Consider the following 21325-nt stretch of genomic DNA (forward strand, 5'->3'; position numbering starts at 1 on the left):
GCGTGAGATGCTGGGGACCTACTCTCACCTAGGATGCACTGAACTGATGGTGACACTGGAGACAAATGATGACAGTAATAGGTGTGTATACCAACAAGGGCAGATCCAGCATATTTAAAAAGGAGGGGTCCAAAATATTATCCTCTCTGAGATAATTTTACTGCCTACAACCTACTACATTTGGACCCCCTTTTGGATCCGCCAGTGACCAAAATAAGATATGATTTGTTTAAGAATCAGAGATCTAAACATTAATTTCAGCCATAAAATATAGAAAATAAATTCATTAAAGACAATATTCCCATCACTGTTACCAATCTCATTACCAAACCCTTCTACTCTGACACAATACCCCGTGAACCATAGAGAACTTGGACTGCCCAATTTAAATGAAGGTGTGTGATATGGGTACACCTTTTCATTTCAAGGTGTTGTTTACCCACAACATACACAGCCTAGTCTTTTATACTTTCCATTTGGAACTGCCATCTCATCTTCAATTTTGATATACAGAATTTAGAAACATTGCTCTGAATGCTTTGCCTGCTCAAAAGCAACATTTAGATTCCTAAATTCTGATTATGCTGATTGACTGATTATTAGAACAGACGGTCAATCCAATGCCACCTAATATGGTCATATTTGTCAGAACTTCACCCTGAGAGGCAAAAAGAACTGATTAAAGATTGTTTCTATTTTTCATGATGACTTAGTGTGACAGATGAAGTATAAAGTCATGTAAAGTGTTTCCGGAAGTCACTCATGTTTCAGTCAGCTGCGGTTATAGTCTCAGTTTCAAAAACTCCCTACACACCATCCCATAGAACATCTTCCTCCATCAGTGTGGTGACTGCAGCATGTTGGGGAGCATATCTGACTGCTATCAGTCTATGGTTGAGAAGGTAACATCTTTCCGTCACAAGTTATATTTTTGTATCTTACTTATAATGAATCATTTAGGCATCTGAGCACATACAACAAGAAACTGTGTACTTGACATAGCCTTGCTCTAAGTCTATACTGAATAATCTGTCTATTGATGTGTAGTATGTCTATCCTTATAATAGGCAAGTTTAGATAAGCCTACAGACTGAGGACGCCAGTCATTTTTAGGGACAACTTGTTCTTATTGTTTATATAATCAGGGAATTATGATATAAAATAATACTCATTTCCTTAGAGACTTGGGCAAGTCTATACTGGACTGAGATAACAGTACTTATCATTTCCTTGTGGTTTTCTGACAACGGTATTTATAAATGAGTGAACCACGATAAATTGTCATTAGGCCTGGCCAAAAACCAACATCCACTCTACTGGTAATTATATCTCATCACAATTAATCAGGGCATCCATTTATCCTCAAGTCAACAGGTCTTATGAGGAAATCCAGTAATTGATATTTCTGTGACATATTTAACGCAGGGAGGCTGTAGCGTTACGCAATGCCTGCCATGGTGTGATGTATACCTGATATATGTTACATATGTGATACAAGGTATTATCCACCAGTCCTCTGACTCAGACATACATGATACCCACAACAAGTGTCAAGGGTAAAAACAAGACTTATTTCAGTTTAAATCATTTAAACAAATCAAGCTGTAGAACGTACATTAGAATTCACCCATATTTCAATAGTGATAAGAAATGCAACAAAAGGTCCCAGATTTTATTCAATCTCTCAGTATTAGTTCAAACAGGGAATACCCCATCTTCCCAAATACCTCACATGCTTCATGGCAAAGATTCCCAGGACTCAGGAATAACAGAGACAAAACTCTGGAATATATGTGACAGACCTGAAGATGTTTTGCTTTTAGCCACACTCAGCAATATTTCAGCTCTATGCCAGCAGCATGTAAATACTCACGTATGGGCCAGACAATCAGATTGATATTATGAGCAATGATCCATGTCATTAGGGTACGCTGACACGCCATCAAACAGGTCAACGAGCCTGACCACCCAAGACTTTAAGTTGCCTCTTGTGACCAGCATTTTCTAACTTGGAAACACCAGGGGAGCTGAAGATGTAGGGGGGAGATTGGCTAGTGCTTGTCTTACCTCCTCATTCTTCCCTCGGTGAGCCATGGTCTGTCAGCTTGTGCAGTCTGAAACACAGAGTGAGTGAGTGAGTAAGTGAATGTGGTTTCACGCCACTATTGGCAATATTCTATCAATATAACACAAGACAGGGGCTTCACACATATGATGTTGGGAATAAATCCTAGCCTTCAGCGTGACAAGCGATAGCTTTAACCACGAGGCTATCCCACAGCCCTGGAGACAATATATCTGCAACTTCTATAAGACATTCATGGAATAATCTCACGTTGACAATAGTTAACATGTCCATACATATTTCTTACAGCTCCCACATACTAGTGTCGGCAACTGGTTCCAATGAAAAAAATTATCATTGTTTGAAAAATGATCAGTTATGAATGAGAAAAACAACAACATTAAACCATTCTTTCTCTGTATCGTTCGTGTAACTGACTTGTTTTTAATGTACTATGCAACACAAACACACTGACTAGGAACACTACGACTTATCATGTTATCATCCCAATTATTGAATAGATGACTGATCATCTTTGTGATGTTAATGCCAACCCATTGTTGCATCATTGTCCCCTGTCCTGGGCAAAGGGTAGGTCAAAACATTGCCTTCTGAATGAGTGTGAGAATTGGTTTTAATGTCGCCAGCATAATTCCAGTTATACAGTGGGAGGAAAGCCCGAAGTGATGCAGGATTCAAACATTTACCACTTCACTGAAACCCACAAGCATGGCTATGGTGCAGACAAACCTAGAAACATAATTAGGGTAAACCAGGATTCGAACCCAGCATCATTAGTTTCTGGTGTGCCCAAGGGATGCAACTCAGCGCCTTAGATGACTGGGCCACCTGTGCACCCTGTAAGGTTCAGGTTTAGTTCCTGTGTACAATAGTACAGCAATATCATTGTTTCAGGTAAGGATCAGACAAACCAGGGATGACTGCAGTGACAGGATGTTTTGATGATGCGGCTGGCAATACATATCAAGCCACCCTGTACAATCTAGCAGTTGATCCTCTCTAATCAATCACATATGAGGAAAGGGGAGGTGATTTGAGGTGAGTTGAGGTGGACTGTGATTTAAGGTCAAGACTATTGAACTTATATACTGACATATGTGTGTTGTATATGTCTGTGTGTGTGTGTGTGCTGTGTGTTGTGTGTTGGTGTGTGTTGTTTGTGTGTGTTGTGTGCGTTGTGAGCATGTGTGTTTTTTGAGTGCGTGTGTCTGTGTGTGAGTGTTGTGTGCATGTGTGTTTTTTGAGTGCGTGTGTGTTGTGTTGTGTGTTTGTGTGTGAGTGTTGTGTGCATGTGTGTTTTTTGAGTATGTGTGTGTTATTTGTGTGTGTGTGTGTTGTGGTAAGTGTATTGTATATGTTGTGTGTGTGCTTTGTGCGTGGCACACTGATAAAAAGAAAGATGTCCAGTTAAATATTTACACCTCAACCAGATGAGCCATCTTAGATGATACTGAGGCAAATACAAAAACTAAAGGATCTTCTCACTGGATAATACATACCATGAATAAGTTGTCACTTTCTATGACGTCAAAAACATGTCAACCACTATACAGGATGAAAAGTTCAGGTACTATATGATACTGTCTGTCCAAGTGATACATAGATGGCGATACTTGTGTCCTGGGGGACAATAATCACGACACATATCTGTGGCAATCTGCGGTGTCAGAATGACTGTGGACTTTCGTTCCCAACTTCCCAAGTGTCAGACAGTGTTTACTACAGCAACCGTACCCCAGACAAACCTCCCCGACACTCCACGCCTTCACTTGGTATACCTAATGAAGTGATTGACATGGAAAACCAAACACGGATACAGTTAATTAGAATATTCTCCAACAAGAGCACACTTAACACAACCAGGGAGACAGTGCCTCACCGTACAACATCTGAATTTGTCAAACGTGTGTCAACACTGTATTTTGCAAATGAGCAGTTCTTGCGCATAATTCAACCTACGTTCTTTCACAAAAAAACTAAAAAGAATTTGGAGCAAATGTAAGCGTTGTACGATGTAGACACACTTCCTACTTGAGATCGACCAGGTTGTATCTTCCTGATTCAAGCTTTGTCTACAGTCCTAACACATACAAGCCATCACAAGTTAACAGCTGGATCAATAGCTGATACACAACACTGTTTACTTTTGTTTGGTGCAATAAATTACAGGTTGATCAATCTCCCAACTACAGCCACAATCTGTACACCTGTCATGCACTGAATATACTGGTACACACTTGTTCCAGGAAATCAGGCCAACACAAACATGTTCACTAAAATTTGCTGCAGACTTGAATAGGGCTGAATATCGGCCTCTGAGCACATCTAGATGTATCTCTGAATCCATTTCTTATGACAATAACAACGAAGATGAGAAAGGTGATGTCCCCATGAAAGATGACTGCCCAGATGTACAAGGACATCAGCTGAGTTCTACTTACAGTGTCATTCCTGACACACAGCAAGGTAACACCATCCTACATAGTTTTATTGCCAGCTGCAATGTTATCCAGTAGTATTTATGATGCTCAGCTGTACACAGTCTATAGGAGCAGGAAAGTAGCAGGAAAGTAGCATACTATCGCACTCCAGCACTCAACATGTGCTTGGCAGAACTATTACGATGTCCATTGGGCATACAAGTACAACTACGATTGCTATTTAATGTCTTTAATATCCCATAATTCCACATGATCTTAAGAAATATCCTTTCCCTAAAGTAGCTATTGAATTGATAAGTATACTTGATGATCATTTGTATCGTATTATGAGTCACCACATGTGTATAGTATTAACTCTGTAAAAACTACAGGATCAGGTGAATGAAAAGCAGATAACAAACGTGGTCATTGAAAATGTGAAATTCGCAATAAAACACCACCAAACACGATGACCAACTGTACTAGCTGCATGCAAGGCATTGTCTCATTAAGACATTTAAATAACGGTTTGTAATTGTCTCGTAAAATAAGCCTGAAAATAGCAATCAGTTGTATTGTTTCTCCCCGATCTGCCGGTGATTCAGTTAAAGAATACCCAATATCATTAATCAAGAATCAATGTAAGCAATGTATCCGGGGCAGTGTTTGAAATAAACAAAGTTGCCAGGCTGTCGTCAGGACCCACAGACATTAGAAGCTGCACAGCCTGACTAACCTCATCCGGCCTTCATTTAGAGAACTGCAGCTTGTTGTGACAAATACATTGTCCATGGATTTACTGCAGGCCCTGAGGACCCATGTGAAACTGCAGGCCCAACACGAGATGTACCTGTCACGGAAATACAGGCAGGCATTAGGGGGCTGCGGGCTTCAAAGCAATATGTCTGTTTGAATAAAAAAACTTGGGAGATTGGATGTTACACTTATATCGGACATTTCTATCCTCGGAAATAAAGCAACAAAACCCTTTCCATATCCAATAGAAATTTCTGCATAAAGCAGAGTCGATTGTACGATTCCGACTATAACATGAGCATGTGTTTATGAATCACTATCAAATAGTAATGATACCAGGTGGCACCATCACAAATACATGCAAAGGCAAGTCAATTGTTCACCTGAAAAAAACATGGGAACATATGGTACAAGTCAAAATAGGGAATTGCATTGGACATTATTTGTGTCATTGATGCATCAAATTTGGAAATGTCTTCCACATGAATAGCATAAAACTTTTTGAAAGCTTTACTGAAGCTCAAAGTTTGTAGTTTCAATAGTTGAACTCCAATCCATAATTATAATAAGTTTTCTGAGCATGTACAATGACAGGACATCAGTAAACTGTGTGGAATTACAGTGAACATCGCCACCAGACGGGGAGCCACTAAAATCATGACTGAGCCCCCCTGGACTAGGAACTAGATAACCGCAGGTAAAACACTGACAGGGCTTCGGGACGGGATTGATGTCAGATCACTGCACTTCTATAGCAGTGTGTAAGTGTGTGTGTGGCTGCTTGTACCAGTCGGACTAAAGCAACATGCCTCTTTATGCCTTGTCCCCTTATCTTTCACCCTTGAGCTAAGGGACACAACTCCTACACACGCTGGCAAACAGCTCCAAAGTCAATAATGGATAACTTCATATCACATTTTCATAACACTGGATGTACTCTAGCAAAACCACCCTCATCATATGTCGTGATTCTTCATTTGAAAGGTTCGGTCTATTGTTGATCAAGTCAATCAGAGTGCCTCATCATGATCAATATCACAGATAAGTTGTAAGGCAAATAGTACATGAGGTTAAGTCTGAAATACAACTGTGTACATGACATCTGAAAGTGATATCACACAGATCCCAAATCCAAACAGTCGCATGTGAAGCTTGTGACCGAGTGACAGATGAGTGGATGACCCTGAGGCTGCAGCAAGGACGAGGATTAGTCAGCAAGACTGGCGCCATCAGGGGTGAATGTCCTCCAGAAACACTCTACAAGCTCCAATAGGTACACTCCAAAGACACAAACTGTTTGGGTACAGTACTTGGAATGTTCTGTCCCAATAAACTATGTATCCTACTTGCTCCACTCCAAATACATATATAGGTCATTTGGGGAATTTCCAATTTCTTGCTTTTAACATGCATTTGGAAATGACAGCTGCAATATTTGTTATGTTTGTCAACAGCCAGGTGTACAGATTTTACGAGCCGATCTTTCTTCTACACCCTCGTCAGACCTTTTTTTTGGTTGTAAAATCCTTTACACTTGCAAGTGACATATGCAGAAAAATTATTATTACAAATTCACAATAAAATATGTAACTGACAGAAATATGAAAACAGAAAACTGGTAATTAATAGTATAATTAAAAGAGTCCCAAGGGTGACATCGTGACACAACCGTTAAGGAGAGCTGACCTCCTTCGCACCTCCATTGGAAACAGAAACATGAAACTTGTTCTAACTGAGTTTGTCATCCAAGGTCATTAGTGTAACATTATAGTGTTTGTACCGTATCCGAGTATGCCTCAACTGTTGTTATTTACTGAATTATAATGGTGGAAATGGGTCATTTGAAACCTCTAATAAACATGGTAACCTTTCTTCTGTACATTCCACTCAACAATCAGCTGTGAAGCAATGTAAGCATGTAATCGGCTGTAACACTTATACTGGGAAGGTTACTTAAGGATGTCTGCGAGTATCTAATTTTTTTAATAGACAAATATGGGTCCCTGTACCAAATATGGGTCCCAAAGCAAAAATAAATGTGATCCAGGTCCACGCCTCACAATCACACAATTTACCCAGTCCGACCTTCAGATATTCAACAGTCAGCTCTTATGACACGCTTTCTGGGGACTTGATCTATGTAGCAGTCAGTTGATGTGACACAACTGAAATCAAGGGAAACGCTTCATGGCAATCAACAATGATCAGGCCTTTATTGAAATCTTCAGTGAACATTACTTACCAAGTTTGTATACTGTTGTTCTGTATTGTTTACCGATTACAATCAATAGTAGACAAGGAAATCTCTAGTCAATACTAATCGACTAATTGTCTCTCAATGACAACCTAATCAAATCACGAAATTGCTTCAGAGTCTGGGGATTCAAGCCTTCATCTTCACATCTGCTACATATACTGAACTGCAAAAGAAACATCACTCCAAGTAACATTGCATGAAAAGTTGTCATTTAAATATCTTGGTAATTTTTGTGAAAGTTTCTAAAATTTATTATTACCTTGTCCGGAAAAATGAAATTTGATGATAATACAACAAAGCAGATGACGATAAAACTGATTGCCCAAACGCATCACGGCAACGGCCATGGTAACCCGATACAAGTGAGTTCCGTGCAAATTGAAATGCACATACATTCCCCAATTTCTTGCCCTATAAAAATCCACCCAGATCGGATAACATTCATTTGTTATTGAATTGCTACCACATGCCAAGATTGACAAGAAATCAGCGACACCAAGCCCTTGACGATTGCAAGCTGGACGAACCGCCCGGCAAGTAGCCAATCCACGTAAGGACCATATACAGGCTCCAGCAACGGTGCCAGACCACCAACACTATAGATGACCAACCACGCAGTGGAAGACCAAGGGTCACCACCCGACGTCCGGATCATCAGATTGTGCGACAGCATCTTCAAGATCGCTTTGTTACTGCTGCGGAAACTGCTTGACAGACGATGGGGACACACCAGCGACACATTAGTGCAGACACTGTGCGTCGACCATTGACGAACAGACACCTCCACCGTCAAAGGCCACACCGAGGACCCATTCTGTCACAACGTCATCGCCAGGATCGTCTTCAGTGGGCAACACAGCACCAGCATTGGCACCACCAGCAGTGGAGAAGAGTCCTCTTCTCAGACGAGAGCCATTACTGTATCTCAACAGCAGATGTCAGAGAGAGAGAGTCTGGCAACGCCGTGGGAAACGTTATTCGGATGCTTGTGTATGTATCCACGTTGCACGGCAGTCATCAATGCACATGGCGGACATACAAAATACTGATTTGTCATACCATTTTCTCAGAGACATGTGTTGTGTTTCACTTTAAGAACATTTGACACTATAACTTCAACCTTGATGATCAGTTTTGCCAAGTTTCGTCTTTTTAATATGTCTCAAAGTATGTTAACAGTGTTTGGACAAATAAGGTTTCTAATATATCTATCCATGGTGATGTTTCTTTAGTGGTTCAGTATAGTTTAACTTACATGCAATACACATCTGCTACATTGTTTTACTTACATGCAATACACATCTGCTACATTGTTTTACTTACATGCAATACACATCTGCTACATTGTTTTACTTCCATACAGTACACATCTGGTACATTGTTTTACTTCCATACAGTAAACATCTGCTACATTGTCTTACTTACACACTGTACAAATCTCCTACACTGTTTTACTTACATGCAATACACATCTGCTACATTGTTTTACTTACACACTGTACAAATCTCCTACACTGTTTTACTTACATGCAATACACATCTGCTACATTGTTTTACTTACACACTGTACAAATCTCCTACATTGTTTTACTAACATGCAATACACATCTGCTACATTGTTTTACTTACATGCAATACACATCTGCTACATTGTTTTACTTACATGCAATACACATCTGCTACATTGTTTTACTTACATACAGTACACATCTGCTTCATTGTTTTACTAACATACAGTACACATCTGCTACATTGTTTTACTTACATACAGTACACATCTGCTACATTGTTTTACTTACAAGCTGTACACATCTCCTACACTGTTTTACTTACATACAATACACATCTCATACACTGTTTTACTTACATACAATACACATCTGCTACATTGTTTTACTTACATACAGTACACATCTGCTACATTATTTTACTTACAGTACACATCTGCTACACTGTTTTACTTACATACAGTACACATCTGCTACCTTGTTTTACTTACATACAGTACACATCTGCCACATTGTTTTACTTACACTGTAAGTTACAGTACACATCTGCTACACTGTTTTACTTACATACAGTACACATCTGCCACATTGTTTTACTTACACTGTAAGTTACAGTACACATCTGCTACACTGTTTTACTTACATACAGTACTTGTTATGAGCTGACTCAATCAGGAATCTCACTCGGAAGTGAACAATCCCTCGCGGCTACACATTCTACATGACTGTAAAAAGAGATGATGTGTGTTGATGTCAAGGGGGTTCCCCTAATAGCTGGGAAAACCCATCCACCTCACAGGAGCAAGGCAGTTACTATCCTTGCAGCTGATCACACCTATTTCTTGAAATTGAGAAAAAAATGTGCTGAAATAGTGACTGTGACTGTTGAATATCACGCTTGACTATCCTCACTGGCATATTAAACTGCTGAAAAAGTAGGTTCTTTCACTTTACTTCTATAACTTAAACCTTTATTAACTAAAATATCAACACTTGGTTCTAGCTGGTTATTTTGACTGAATTCATCGTTGTTTATATTGACGTCAATATTAAGAAACTGGCTATTAATGTGACATGTTTCATTTGGGTCCTTCATCACTATCAATTAATGAGGACAATTTGTGGAAAAGGTTACACGAGGAAAAGGTATTGTACAATGTACAGGCATTGCAGAGGTGACATGTATTTCAGCGACAACAGCACCAGTGAAGAGGGAGAGGCTTGAATGCTTTGCTTTACCTTATTGCATAGAACGTAATCTTAATTTACAATGTGAAATATTTTAGAACTGACTCCCATTGGACAACATGAAGGTAGGACTGACTGATGACAATGTATCAAGTTAGGGGTACATTTATCTCAACATTGCTTCAATGAATAACAGCAATGGATATTTGCATTTCATTAAAATGATAAAAAATATTTACAGTCCAAAGATTGAACAAATAGTAACAAATTACTCTTAAATTCAAATCATCCATCTTGAATAATGGCAATGTCAGATCAAAGGGATACACACAACATTGTCTGAGGCTGGTTTGATAGACAGGAGATCGTGTGACATGACAAACTGGGTATATATCCATATATCACACACGTTGTACACCATGGCCAGCAGTGCTGATCTGTTTCAAACTGGGTATATCTATATATATATACACACATATATCACACACGTTGTACAGCATGGCCAGCAGTGCTGATCTCCTGTTTCAAACTGGGTATATACATATATACATATATCACACATGTTGTACACCATGGCCAGCAGTGCTGATCTCCTGTTTCAAACTGGGTATATACATATATACACATATATCACACACATTGTACAGCATGGCCAGCAGTGCTGATCTCCTGTTTCAAACTGGGTATATACATATATACACATATATCACACATGTTGTACAGCATGGCCAGCAGTGCTGATCTCCTGTTTCAAACTGGGTATATACATATATACACATATATCACACATGTTGTACAGCTAGGCCAGCAGTGCTGATCTCCTGTTTCAAACTGGGTATATACATATATACACATATATCACACATGTTGTACAGCTAGGCCAGCAGTGCTGATCTCCTGTTTCAAACTGGGTATATACATATATACACATATATCACACATGTTGTACAGCTAGGCCAGCAGTGCTGATCTCCTGTTTCAAACTGGGTATATACATATATACACATATATCACACATGTTGTACAGCATGGCCAGCAGTGCTGATCTCCTGTTTCAAACTGGGTATATACATATATACACATATATCACACACATTGTACAGCATGGCCAGCAGTGCTGATCTCCTGTTTCAAACTGGGTATATACATATATACACATATATCACACATGTTGTACAGCTAGGCCAGCAGTGCTGATCTCCTGTTTCAAACTGGGTATATACATATATACACATATATCACACATGTTGTACAGCATGGCCAGCAGTGCTGATCTCCTTATCTCACTGACCAGAAACTATATCAACATGTCAGCGAGTTTTAGCAGCAATAATACACTGCACAGCAAATTGTGGCTTCTGTGCATTGTTTAATGTTGCATTCAGCAATATTCAAGCTATGTGGCAATGATCAGTATATAATTGAATCTAGACAATCCAGTGATTGACATCATGAGCATTGATCCACGCAATTAAGAATGATGAAATTATCAACCAAATCATCGAGCCAGACCACCAGATCCATTTCGTCACCTATTACAAACATAAGGTTGCACATAATCCTACAACCGTAGGTCTACTACTTTACCCACTGAGATGGACATTATAAGCCTATCACTGTGTTACCCTATATATTCAGCGTTAGAAATTGGCACTAGTCCTGTAGTCCTTTCCAAACTGCCCAACAGTACAGCGGTAGAAACTAACAGTTTTAGTCCACTAGTCCTTATAATGATAACATATAGCACCACCCTTCAAAATAGCAAATTTCTACTAGTCCTTACGATACCTTAACTATTGGGCAGTTTCGCAAGGACTACAGGACTAGTGCCAATTTCTAAAGCTGCAGTAAAGGAATCTTGTGAAATTAACTATTAAATATTTTCATAATTTTGCATAATGCTTAAAAGCTCAAAATAATATGTATATAATATTGTATGAGAGCAGGTTACCTACAACAATGTTCATATTTACAGCAATTAGATAAACCTTTGACGAGAAATACAAATCAGGTAATATATATATCTTTGTTCAGGACTCTATATTTCTTATTATTCCCGTCAGCACGTATTTACAAAATGGAAGTGATTGCTAAATACTAGTTTAGGATCCAATGAAATTATGAAGAGCCGTGTATCATGCCTTGTAAATGTCAGCTCGCGACGGAGCTTGGTGCACGTGCAACAGTGGCAGAGAACGCATTCCTCGTGCATCACCCAAGGGCAACTCACGCAGTATAAATATAGACAACAAAGAGTTCAGGTTTATTTTTCAAATATTTTCCACAACAGAATATTTTGTCAAAGTGTAAAAGTAGGGATGAGTTTTAAGTAGGGTAATATCCTCCTAACTCTCCATTCCTTAGAAATAATGGGCCTAGGCTGCTCCATTATTTTTAAGGAATGGAGAGTTACTCGGACATTCCCCTATACTTCCTGACAACATCGGGTAAACCTTCGTAATAACCAGCTCATCTTCAAAACCTAGGTTTAGAAGCGGTTCTCTTCCAAACCTAGATTTTGAGATGGGTCACTTCTAAACATGCTCTGAGGTTTTACATTTCAATTATTATACCTGGGTTTTACAATTAACGTTATATAAACTTGCCTCTTGATATAAACACAATTGTGTTTGATGATTGGTTAAAAGTCATAATTTATTTTACATAAAAATTCCATGATGTGAATCAACCTCTCATATCGTGTTAACTTTTGTAACCCACTGTTTTCCCACTGAGCTACCTGGGCAGGTGATGAGAAGTTGTTCAATTTTACATGTCAATACTCCAGCTGGTCCATGCTGCACATGCTTTTTCTCTCGTATTGTTTCACTACAAGGTATGTGAATGTTTTCTAATTTTATTCTGGTATTTCTTGCATTTAGATGTTCATAAGTTGGATAAAACGCGCCTCTAGCCATATGTTCTTCCTTAAAGGGGAAGTGTACACGCAAAAAACACTTTCTTTCTTTTTCTAAACAAAACGCAATTTTAGAATTAGTTAGTATCTGTGTTTGAAAATATACACTCATTTTTTACACAGTGAAAGTAGGAAGCTCACAATAGTGTGAAAATGATATGCCGTTATGAGGCCTTCGTTTTTCGAGCTAAACAGGCCTGAGTTATCCCCCTTAGATTATGACGTAATTGGTGCCAATTCAACTGGGTCCCTGTCTATTCTGAACGCAAAAGATATCAAGTACAAGTTTTCGGTAAAACAACATTGCCTACGACACACTCCGGCGCAGTGGTGACTCAGCATAACACTATGCTGGCTGGCATCTGAGACGCTAGAATCACACACCTGTACCTACACCACGTGAAGCGGCTCTAACAAAGCATGATGACGTCATAATGTTTATCAATTGGCACCAATGACGTCATATTGCAAGGGGCATAATCCATGGTGTTTTTGTTATGGAAATAGAACACTTGGTAAATGTGAAAAATATAAATCGTTTTAATGCAAAACATATGTTAATTAATTGTGATATTTTTATTTTTTTGTCTATGACACTTCTAGGTTAACACTTTTATTGTGGAAAAAGTACAAGAAAATTAGGTTCATTTTCGTGTGAACTTGCCCTTTAAGTAATACATTCATAGAACGGAACATTCAAAATCACAAATGCAAATGAAGCATTGAATAATTCATCAACAAGGAGCTTTTTTCAAAATATTCCACACAAACAACCGTTAAGATATGGAACACAAAAATCCAATGAATCTCCAACGAAATGGATCAAGTACTATGCAACACAATGATACTGCAATACTTACGACTACCTGTGATCTGACAGACAACAGGCAGGGGTGATATTCACCCTGCGCTCTAATTCACAAACCATTTCAAACACTGCTGATTTCACTAAATAAATTACATTGTAAGTCACACCTGTCAACACCAAGATAAGACACTCCACAAGGGACTCCGAAAAATTATCAAATCTGTCCCATAACCTCTGACCTTTGACCTTTGACCTTATTTGTGTCTAGACGTATTTTCTCAGTGACAACGCAGGTATGTTCGATGATCATGGAACAATACACGAACAATACAGGAACAATATACAGTCTATTACAAGAAGTTATCAAGCAATGGATGATCATGCATAAATTAGCCTACCAAGGTACAGCTGACACTTTTTTCTTGTGTTTTTGAACACATTTGCCATCCTGACATTGGGTTATTCCACTGCATAGCTGGATGTGCCATCCACATGTTCCATGACATCTACAAACATGTTGCCCAGTGCACTAGCAAACATCTCCCAGCCTTCAGAATTTACGCCAGTCCACCAGTATGGACAAGAAACTATCAAGTAAACATCCAATGGTAGTAGTCCTCATTCACAAGTAGATATTAAGGGTTTTAATTCTGAAGGGGCGGTCGGGTAGCCTAGTGGTTAAAGCATTCGCTCGTCACGCTGAAGACCCGGGTACATGGGTACAATGTGTGAAGCCCATTTCTGGTGTCCCCCGCCGTGATATTGCTGGAATATTGCTAAAAGCGGCGTAAAACCATACTCACTTACTCACTCATTTAATTCTGAACCAGTACTCGAAGCTTCAATTTTGCTACCAATGGAACTGAACTCAACTGACAGTAAATGTAATCATAGTAAACAGCTTTGTCTCACTCAAGCAGGAAGAGCAACAAATTCTGACAACTAGTGAAACAATATTTCCATTAGTCCTCTATACAAGTCTCGTAAAAGACGAGTTTCTAAGACTGATCACCTTAATGCTGGTGAATGTGTGGAAGAGTCCTAATGTGAAAGATATTAATATGGAATATGTAACTAGCCAATCAGCAATATTCCAGCCTCATGACTGCAGTTAGTTAATAATCGAGTCTGGACCAGAAAATCAAAAGTTGATATATGACCATCAATCTACACAATTAGGATACGATTACACGCATCAACCAAATCAGTGAGTCTGACCACCCAATCCCATTAGTCGCCTCTTACTACAAGCATAGTCACTTTTTACGACAAGCATGGATGGACAAGCATGGGTTGCTGATCATCAATTTTAACCTAGGTCTTCAAGGGAAATCTATCATGTGCTTCGACACTTGCATGTCAACCTTAACCTTGACCTTGGCAGTGTGACATACTGTACTGTTCATAGAGGTGCATGCAACCTTGACATTGGTTGGACGAAATGCTGTCCTAATGGTGTAAACGTGTATGACCTTGACCTTAGTGTCAGCATGACCTTCTGTGATGAGGTACAGATCCGTTTCAATAGGTGTTATGAAACACAACAAATCCATCTACACAAATCGCTGCCCAAAATAACGTCCACTTGTGTGCAAACATCACAAGAAACACTATTGGATTAGTATTGAAGATTAGTATTTCAGATTCAGAAGAGAGCACTGTCAGCACTATTATCATGAGACACTGAACCCATGACAGACATTTCTGTTTGTTGAGTGGATTACAGTACCGAAGTGCCAAAGTTCATGTGTAGCCTGTCAGCTCAGATACCGGAGATGTTCCACTTCAACCAGGTGAATAACACCATCAGGGGCACACACCTACCTTATACTGCCAGACTCCGCCATCCATTTACTGCTGGGTAAACCGAGTCATATTTCGAACAAATTGCCCAACAAGTATTACACAACAATGCAAGACTACTGTTGTCTTTGCCTATGTATATATCACTGTGACTGGTAACCACTGATAAATAGAGTCGCCTCATACGACAAGCCTAGATAACAGGGAACCAATTCTAAGCTGGAATCCCAACGGGGAGACAATCATAACTGACTGGGGGCCGATTCTCACCTGGAGGCTAAAGTCAAACTAGTAGATACAAAATGACTTGCACAAGAAAATACAGCATATATATACGTTTTCAAGTAAAAATCATCCACGAGACATGGAGGATGTGTTTTTGGTCCCTTGCTTGGCTTTTCATTTTACATGCAGTATGCATGTATAACCCAGCATATTAAACTACCTACACTATACACCACAAATCACAGGCAATATGCATGTATAACCCAGCATATTAAACTACCTACAATATACACCACAAATCACAGGCAATATGCATGTATAACCCAGCATATTAAACTACCTACAATATACACCACTAATCACAGGCAATATGCACGTATAGCGCAGCATATTAAACTACCTACACTATACACCACTAATCACGGGCAATATGCATGTATAACCCAGCTTGTAACTACCTACAATATACATCACTAATCACAGGCAATATGCATGTATAACCCAGCATGTAACCACCTACAATATACACCACTAATCACAGGCAATATGCATGTATAACCCAGCATGTAACTACCTACACTATACACCCCTAATCACAGGCAATATGTATGTATAACCTAGCATGTAGCTACCTACACTATACACCACTAATCACAGGCAATATGCATGTATAACCCAGCATGTAACTACCTACAATATACACCACAAATCACAGGCAATATGCATGTATAACCCAGCATATTATACTACCTACAATATACACCACTAATCACAGGCAATATGCATGAATAACCCAGCATGTAACTACCTACAATATACACCACTAATCACAGGCAATATGCATGTATAACCCAGCTTGTAACTACCTACAATATACATCACTAATCACAGGCAATATGCATGTATAACCCAGCATGTAACCACCTACAATATACACCACTAATCACAGGCAATATGCATGTATAACCCAGCATGTAACTACCTACACTATACACCCCTAATCACAGGCAATATGTATGTATAACCTAGCATGTAGCTACCTACACTATACACCACTAATCACAGGCAATATGCATGTATAACCCAGCATGTAACTACCTACAATATACACCACTAATCACAGGCAATATGCATGTATAACCCAGCATATTATACTACCTACAATATACACCACTAATCACAGGCAATATGCATGAATAACCCAGCATGTAACTACCTACAATATACACCACTAATCACAGGCAATATGCATGTATAACCCAGCATATTAAACTACCTACAATATACACCAGTAATCACAGGCAATATGCATGTATACCCCAGCATGTAACTACCTACAATATACACCACTAATCACAGGCAATATGCATGTATAACCCAGCATATTAAACTACCTACAATATTCACCACTAATCACAGGCAATATGCATGTATAACCCAGCATATTATACTACCTACAATATACACCACTAATCACAGGCAATATGCATGTATAACCCAGCATATTATACTACCTACAATATACACCACTAATCACAGGCAATATGCATGAATAACCCAGCATGTAACTACCTACAATATACACCACTAATCACAGGCAATATGCATGTATAACCCAGCATGTAACTACCTACAATATACACCACTAATCACAGGCAATATGCATGTATAACCCAGCATATTATACTACCTACAATATACACCACTAATCACAGGCAATATGCATGTATAACCCAGCATATTAAACTACCTACACTATACACCACTAATAACATACAATATGCATGTATAACCCAGCATGTAACTACCTACAATATAAATCACTAACTACACACAAAATGCATGTATAACCCAGCATATAACTGCAATACACACCACTAGCTACATAAAATATGCATGTATAACCCAGCATGTAAATACCTACAATATACACTACTAATCACAGGCAATATGCATGTATAACCCAGCATATTAAACTACCTACAATATACACCACTAATCACAGGCAATATGCATGTATAACCCAGCATGTAACTACCTACACTATACACCACTAATCACAGGCAATATGTATGTATAACCTTGCATGTAGCTACCTACAATATACACCACTAATCACAGGCAATATGCATGTATAACCCAGCATATTAAACTACCTACAATATACACCACTAATCACAGGCAATATGCATGTATAACCCAGCAGATTAAATTACCTACAATATACACCACTAATCACAGGCAATATGCATGTATAACCCAGCATGTAACTACCTACAATATACACCACTAATCACAGGCAATATGCATGCATAACCCATCATATTAAACTACCTACAATATACACCACTAATCACAGGCAATATGCATGTATAACCCAGCATATAACTGCAATATACACCACTAACTACATACAATATGTGGTATAACCATATAACTGCAATAGACACCTACCTGAACTACGGCTGGTGGATTCTCCCTGTGTACATGAAGAGAAATTTACGTGGTTCCAGTCAGACAGCGGGTTAAATGTGATGACTTCGTGATTGCAACTTCACCTGTTAATGACAAAAACATAGCTGTGGTCAAACAAGCCAAAAGCTGGTTCCCATGTCTCCAAGCCGAGCCATTTGCTGGAGTTCCCATATACAACTGACGATACTCTTATCTTACACAGGTTGTGCAAATAGTAGACAAACAAAATCGTAGGAGGAAATATTCAGCTACCCTTGACCTCTAACCTCTGACATCTGCGGCATGTTTCTGGGTCAAAATATTTATTTAAACCAGTCGGTGGCAGCCGCCAAGGCTTCGCAACAAAATATGAAAACAAATTTTTCTTGTTCTTCGGATTTATCACCAGGTTTCTCCCAACAAGGGAGCAATGCCAAGACAAGTGCTGCAGCACCTCAATGAACAGTGATTTGCAATTTCTACCTCTTTTGTTTTCTACAACAACAAAAAGGCTATTTCAGCAGCGTGACACTCCTACTTCTATTGTACTTCAAGGTGACAGAAGGAATGTACTTACTTATGTTGGACCTTTTAAACAATTGTTTCTCAAAAATACCTGACTACTGTTACCACTAGTATCGCATGTTACTCAAAGTAAAAAAAATGTTGACAGTGCTGATTTATTATACATGCTCTAAAATAATACATAATTGTATTTATCATTTAGTTTAAAATAAACCTCTGAAATCTAATATAACCAGAGTGAAATGATCTTGTTTCAAGAAACTTACACCAGTATTGAAGGGAAGCTGGATGCTACACATTTGTAAACATATTTTTCTAATTTTCACCCAGAAATCACAACATTTTCCCTGGGAGGTAAAATTGTGCATGAATAAACAAACAGTGACACAATTTGTACAATAACATACAATGTAAGAAAATGCGTGACTTTCTTCTTAACAACTCTGATCAACATGCAGCCGAGATTCCTGAGTAAATGTCACTTCCGCCATGCACCCCGCATCTGCTTCATCCATCCACAGGAGGAATACATGCCTCACATATTGACATATTACATCATGCGCAGTGATATTTAACTGATGAGACACTGCTACCAGATCAGAGCCACGATAACTCAAGCTATGCCACATCTTCTCCACCGTAAGAGTACACCAGTCAGTTATTGTGCTATAAATCAGTCAGTGTTGTAAACAAAAACTAAATAAGGAACAAAAAACAACCTGGTTCTTTCTGATGCAGATTAATACAATCAACGTCCTTGAAGTTTGCCACGATATTTTATAAATCTACTAACCTCTAATTGTTAAACTTTTAACAATAGGGTTATGACAAGCAGCCTTTTGACTTTCATTCTTATTTCCAAAACTGTAAATATTTTTAAATCTCTGTGAACCATTCTCTTCATCATGTTCATGCTTGAACCCTACTTACAAGTCCTGTTTTCTAAGCCTGATCACAATAACACCTACAGCCCTGTAGAATCTATTCATTTTCGTAACCCTTAACGAGTGGCTCGCTTATATGGACTATCACATGTATCTATGTCAATATTTTTGTGAGGTGAGACTAAAATAAACAATCTGTCTGTCTGTGTGTCTTCATAGCATGCCTTGATTGGCCAATTATAGGTCAGCCAATACATTTATAGAGCTTGGAAATTTGAGGTGGCACAATTAGATATACAATTGAAATTATAAACACTAAATTATGTACTGGTAAAGTCTTACTAAAAATTTGATATAGAGCCTAAAAATTAATATGACTCAGCCCTTGGAGAACGTGGTCGATACCCCATGTATATCTACAGCTATAAGTAGATTATAAAGTAGTGGATTAGGAACAGGATTACCACAGAATAGGTATGCTTAAAGCACTGTTACATCATGCTGCAAACATATGACAATGTCGGGGACATGAAGGTGGTGTCCATTGTCAGGAATAGTCTGTTAATGTATGGACTTGGATGGTATGGATGGTGCAGGCAGATGGTGCAGGAAGTTGGTGACGTTACACTTGTCATGTCAGTATTTACTCAGAGATTGCCAGAATTAACTCCTAGGACATCCAGGGTCAACAATATCAGTACTTATGAAACAAGGCCTTTCTCCACACCGACATTTTATTTAAATAGCATAAAAAATATATCATTATGTAGAAGTTTGCAATGTTTAGAACAGGTTACCATTATCTCAAAATAAAAAATTATAGACTAAAATGTTTTTTAAAAATCAGTTGATGCTTTTTGTGAAAAGTGTGGTGAATGTCTTGAAGGCAAATATCACATTTTGTTTATCTGTTCAAAATATGGGCATTACAGGTTAAACTATGTACCACACTACTATCATATTTATTCAAATCAATGAAAATTTGTTTATGATGTACCACAAACAATGAAAATATATTGTTAAATATCTCTGTTTAAAGATGAAGTTTTCAAGCTCAGAACAAACAGCACTCACTGACATGTTATACAAGTACTGTACATACATGGAACCATAGGCCTCATGGTCTGTGACTGGAATACTGTCTAGTTGGCCCTGCATGCGATTCCAGTCATCACTGACAGCTTTAAATAACAATGATTCACCACCCCAAGGACACACATCAGCAACAGTGTACAGGAATTGACCACTTGTACAACTCATATGTACCGTAATGTTTAGACTTGCACAAGTCTCTATTGCAATAATTCTTGGTCTAATCATAATTTCTAGATTATATAAACAATAAGTACAAGTGGTCCTATAAAAGTCTGCTCACCTGAACATGCCTTTTATAAGGTAGAATTACTATTCATCTATGGACTTATCATTCAGTACAGACTTGGAGCAAGGCTATGTGATGATGTTATCAGCTGTATGATAGCCCAGGCAGGACAT

The 21325-nt window shown here is 38.6% G+C and overlaps 1 protein-coding gene across 13 annotated transcripts in view; it reads right to left on the reverse strand.

Annotated features, from left to right (window-relative positions):
* LOC124149904 (anion exchange protein 2-like) overlaps positions 1–21325 on the reverse strand; it is a 117940-nt gene that overhangs the window by 37237 nt on the left and 59378 nt on the right. For all 13 annotated transcript variants that reach the window (XM_048381936.1, XM_048381937.1, XM_048381925.1 and 10 more), the window contains 2 exons: positions 18423–18526; positions 2068–2114 (listed from right to left, as the gene is read on the reverse strand). In XM_048381936.1, coding sequence (XP_048237893.1) covers positions 2068–2094 — 27 coding nt within the window. In that variant the 5' untranslated portion in view covers positions 2095–2114; positions 18423–18526. The remainder of the gene's footprint in view (positions 1–2067; positions 2115–18422; positions 18527–21325) is intronic.

Source organism: Haliotis rufescens, unplaced genomic scaffold (genome assembly GCF_023055435.1).
Source record: "Haliotis rufescens isolate VD_foot unplaced genomic scaffold, xgHalRufe1.0.p SCAF_4, whole genome shotgun sequence".
Classification (NCBI taxonomy): domain Eukaryota; kingdom Metazoa; phylum Mollusca; class Gastropoda; order Lepetellida; family Haliotidae; genus Haliotis; species Haliotis rufescens.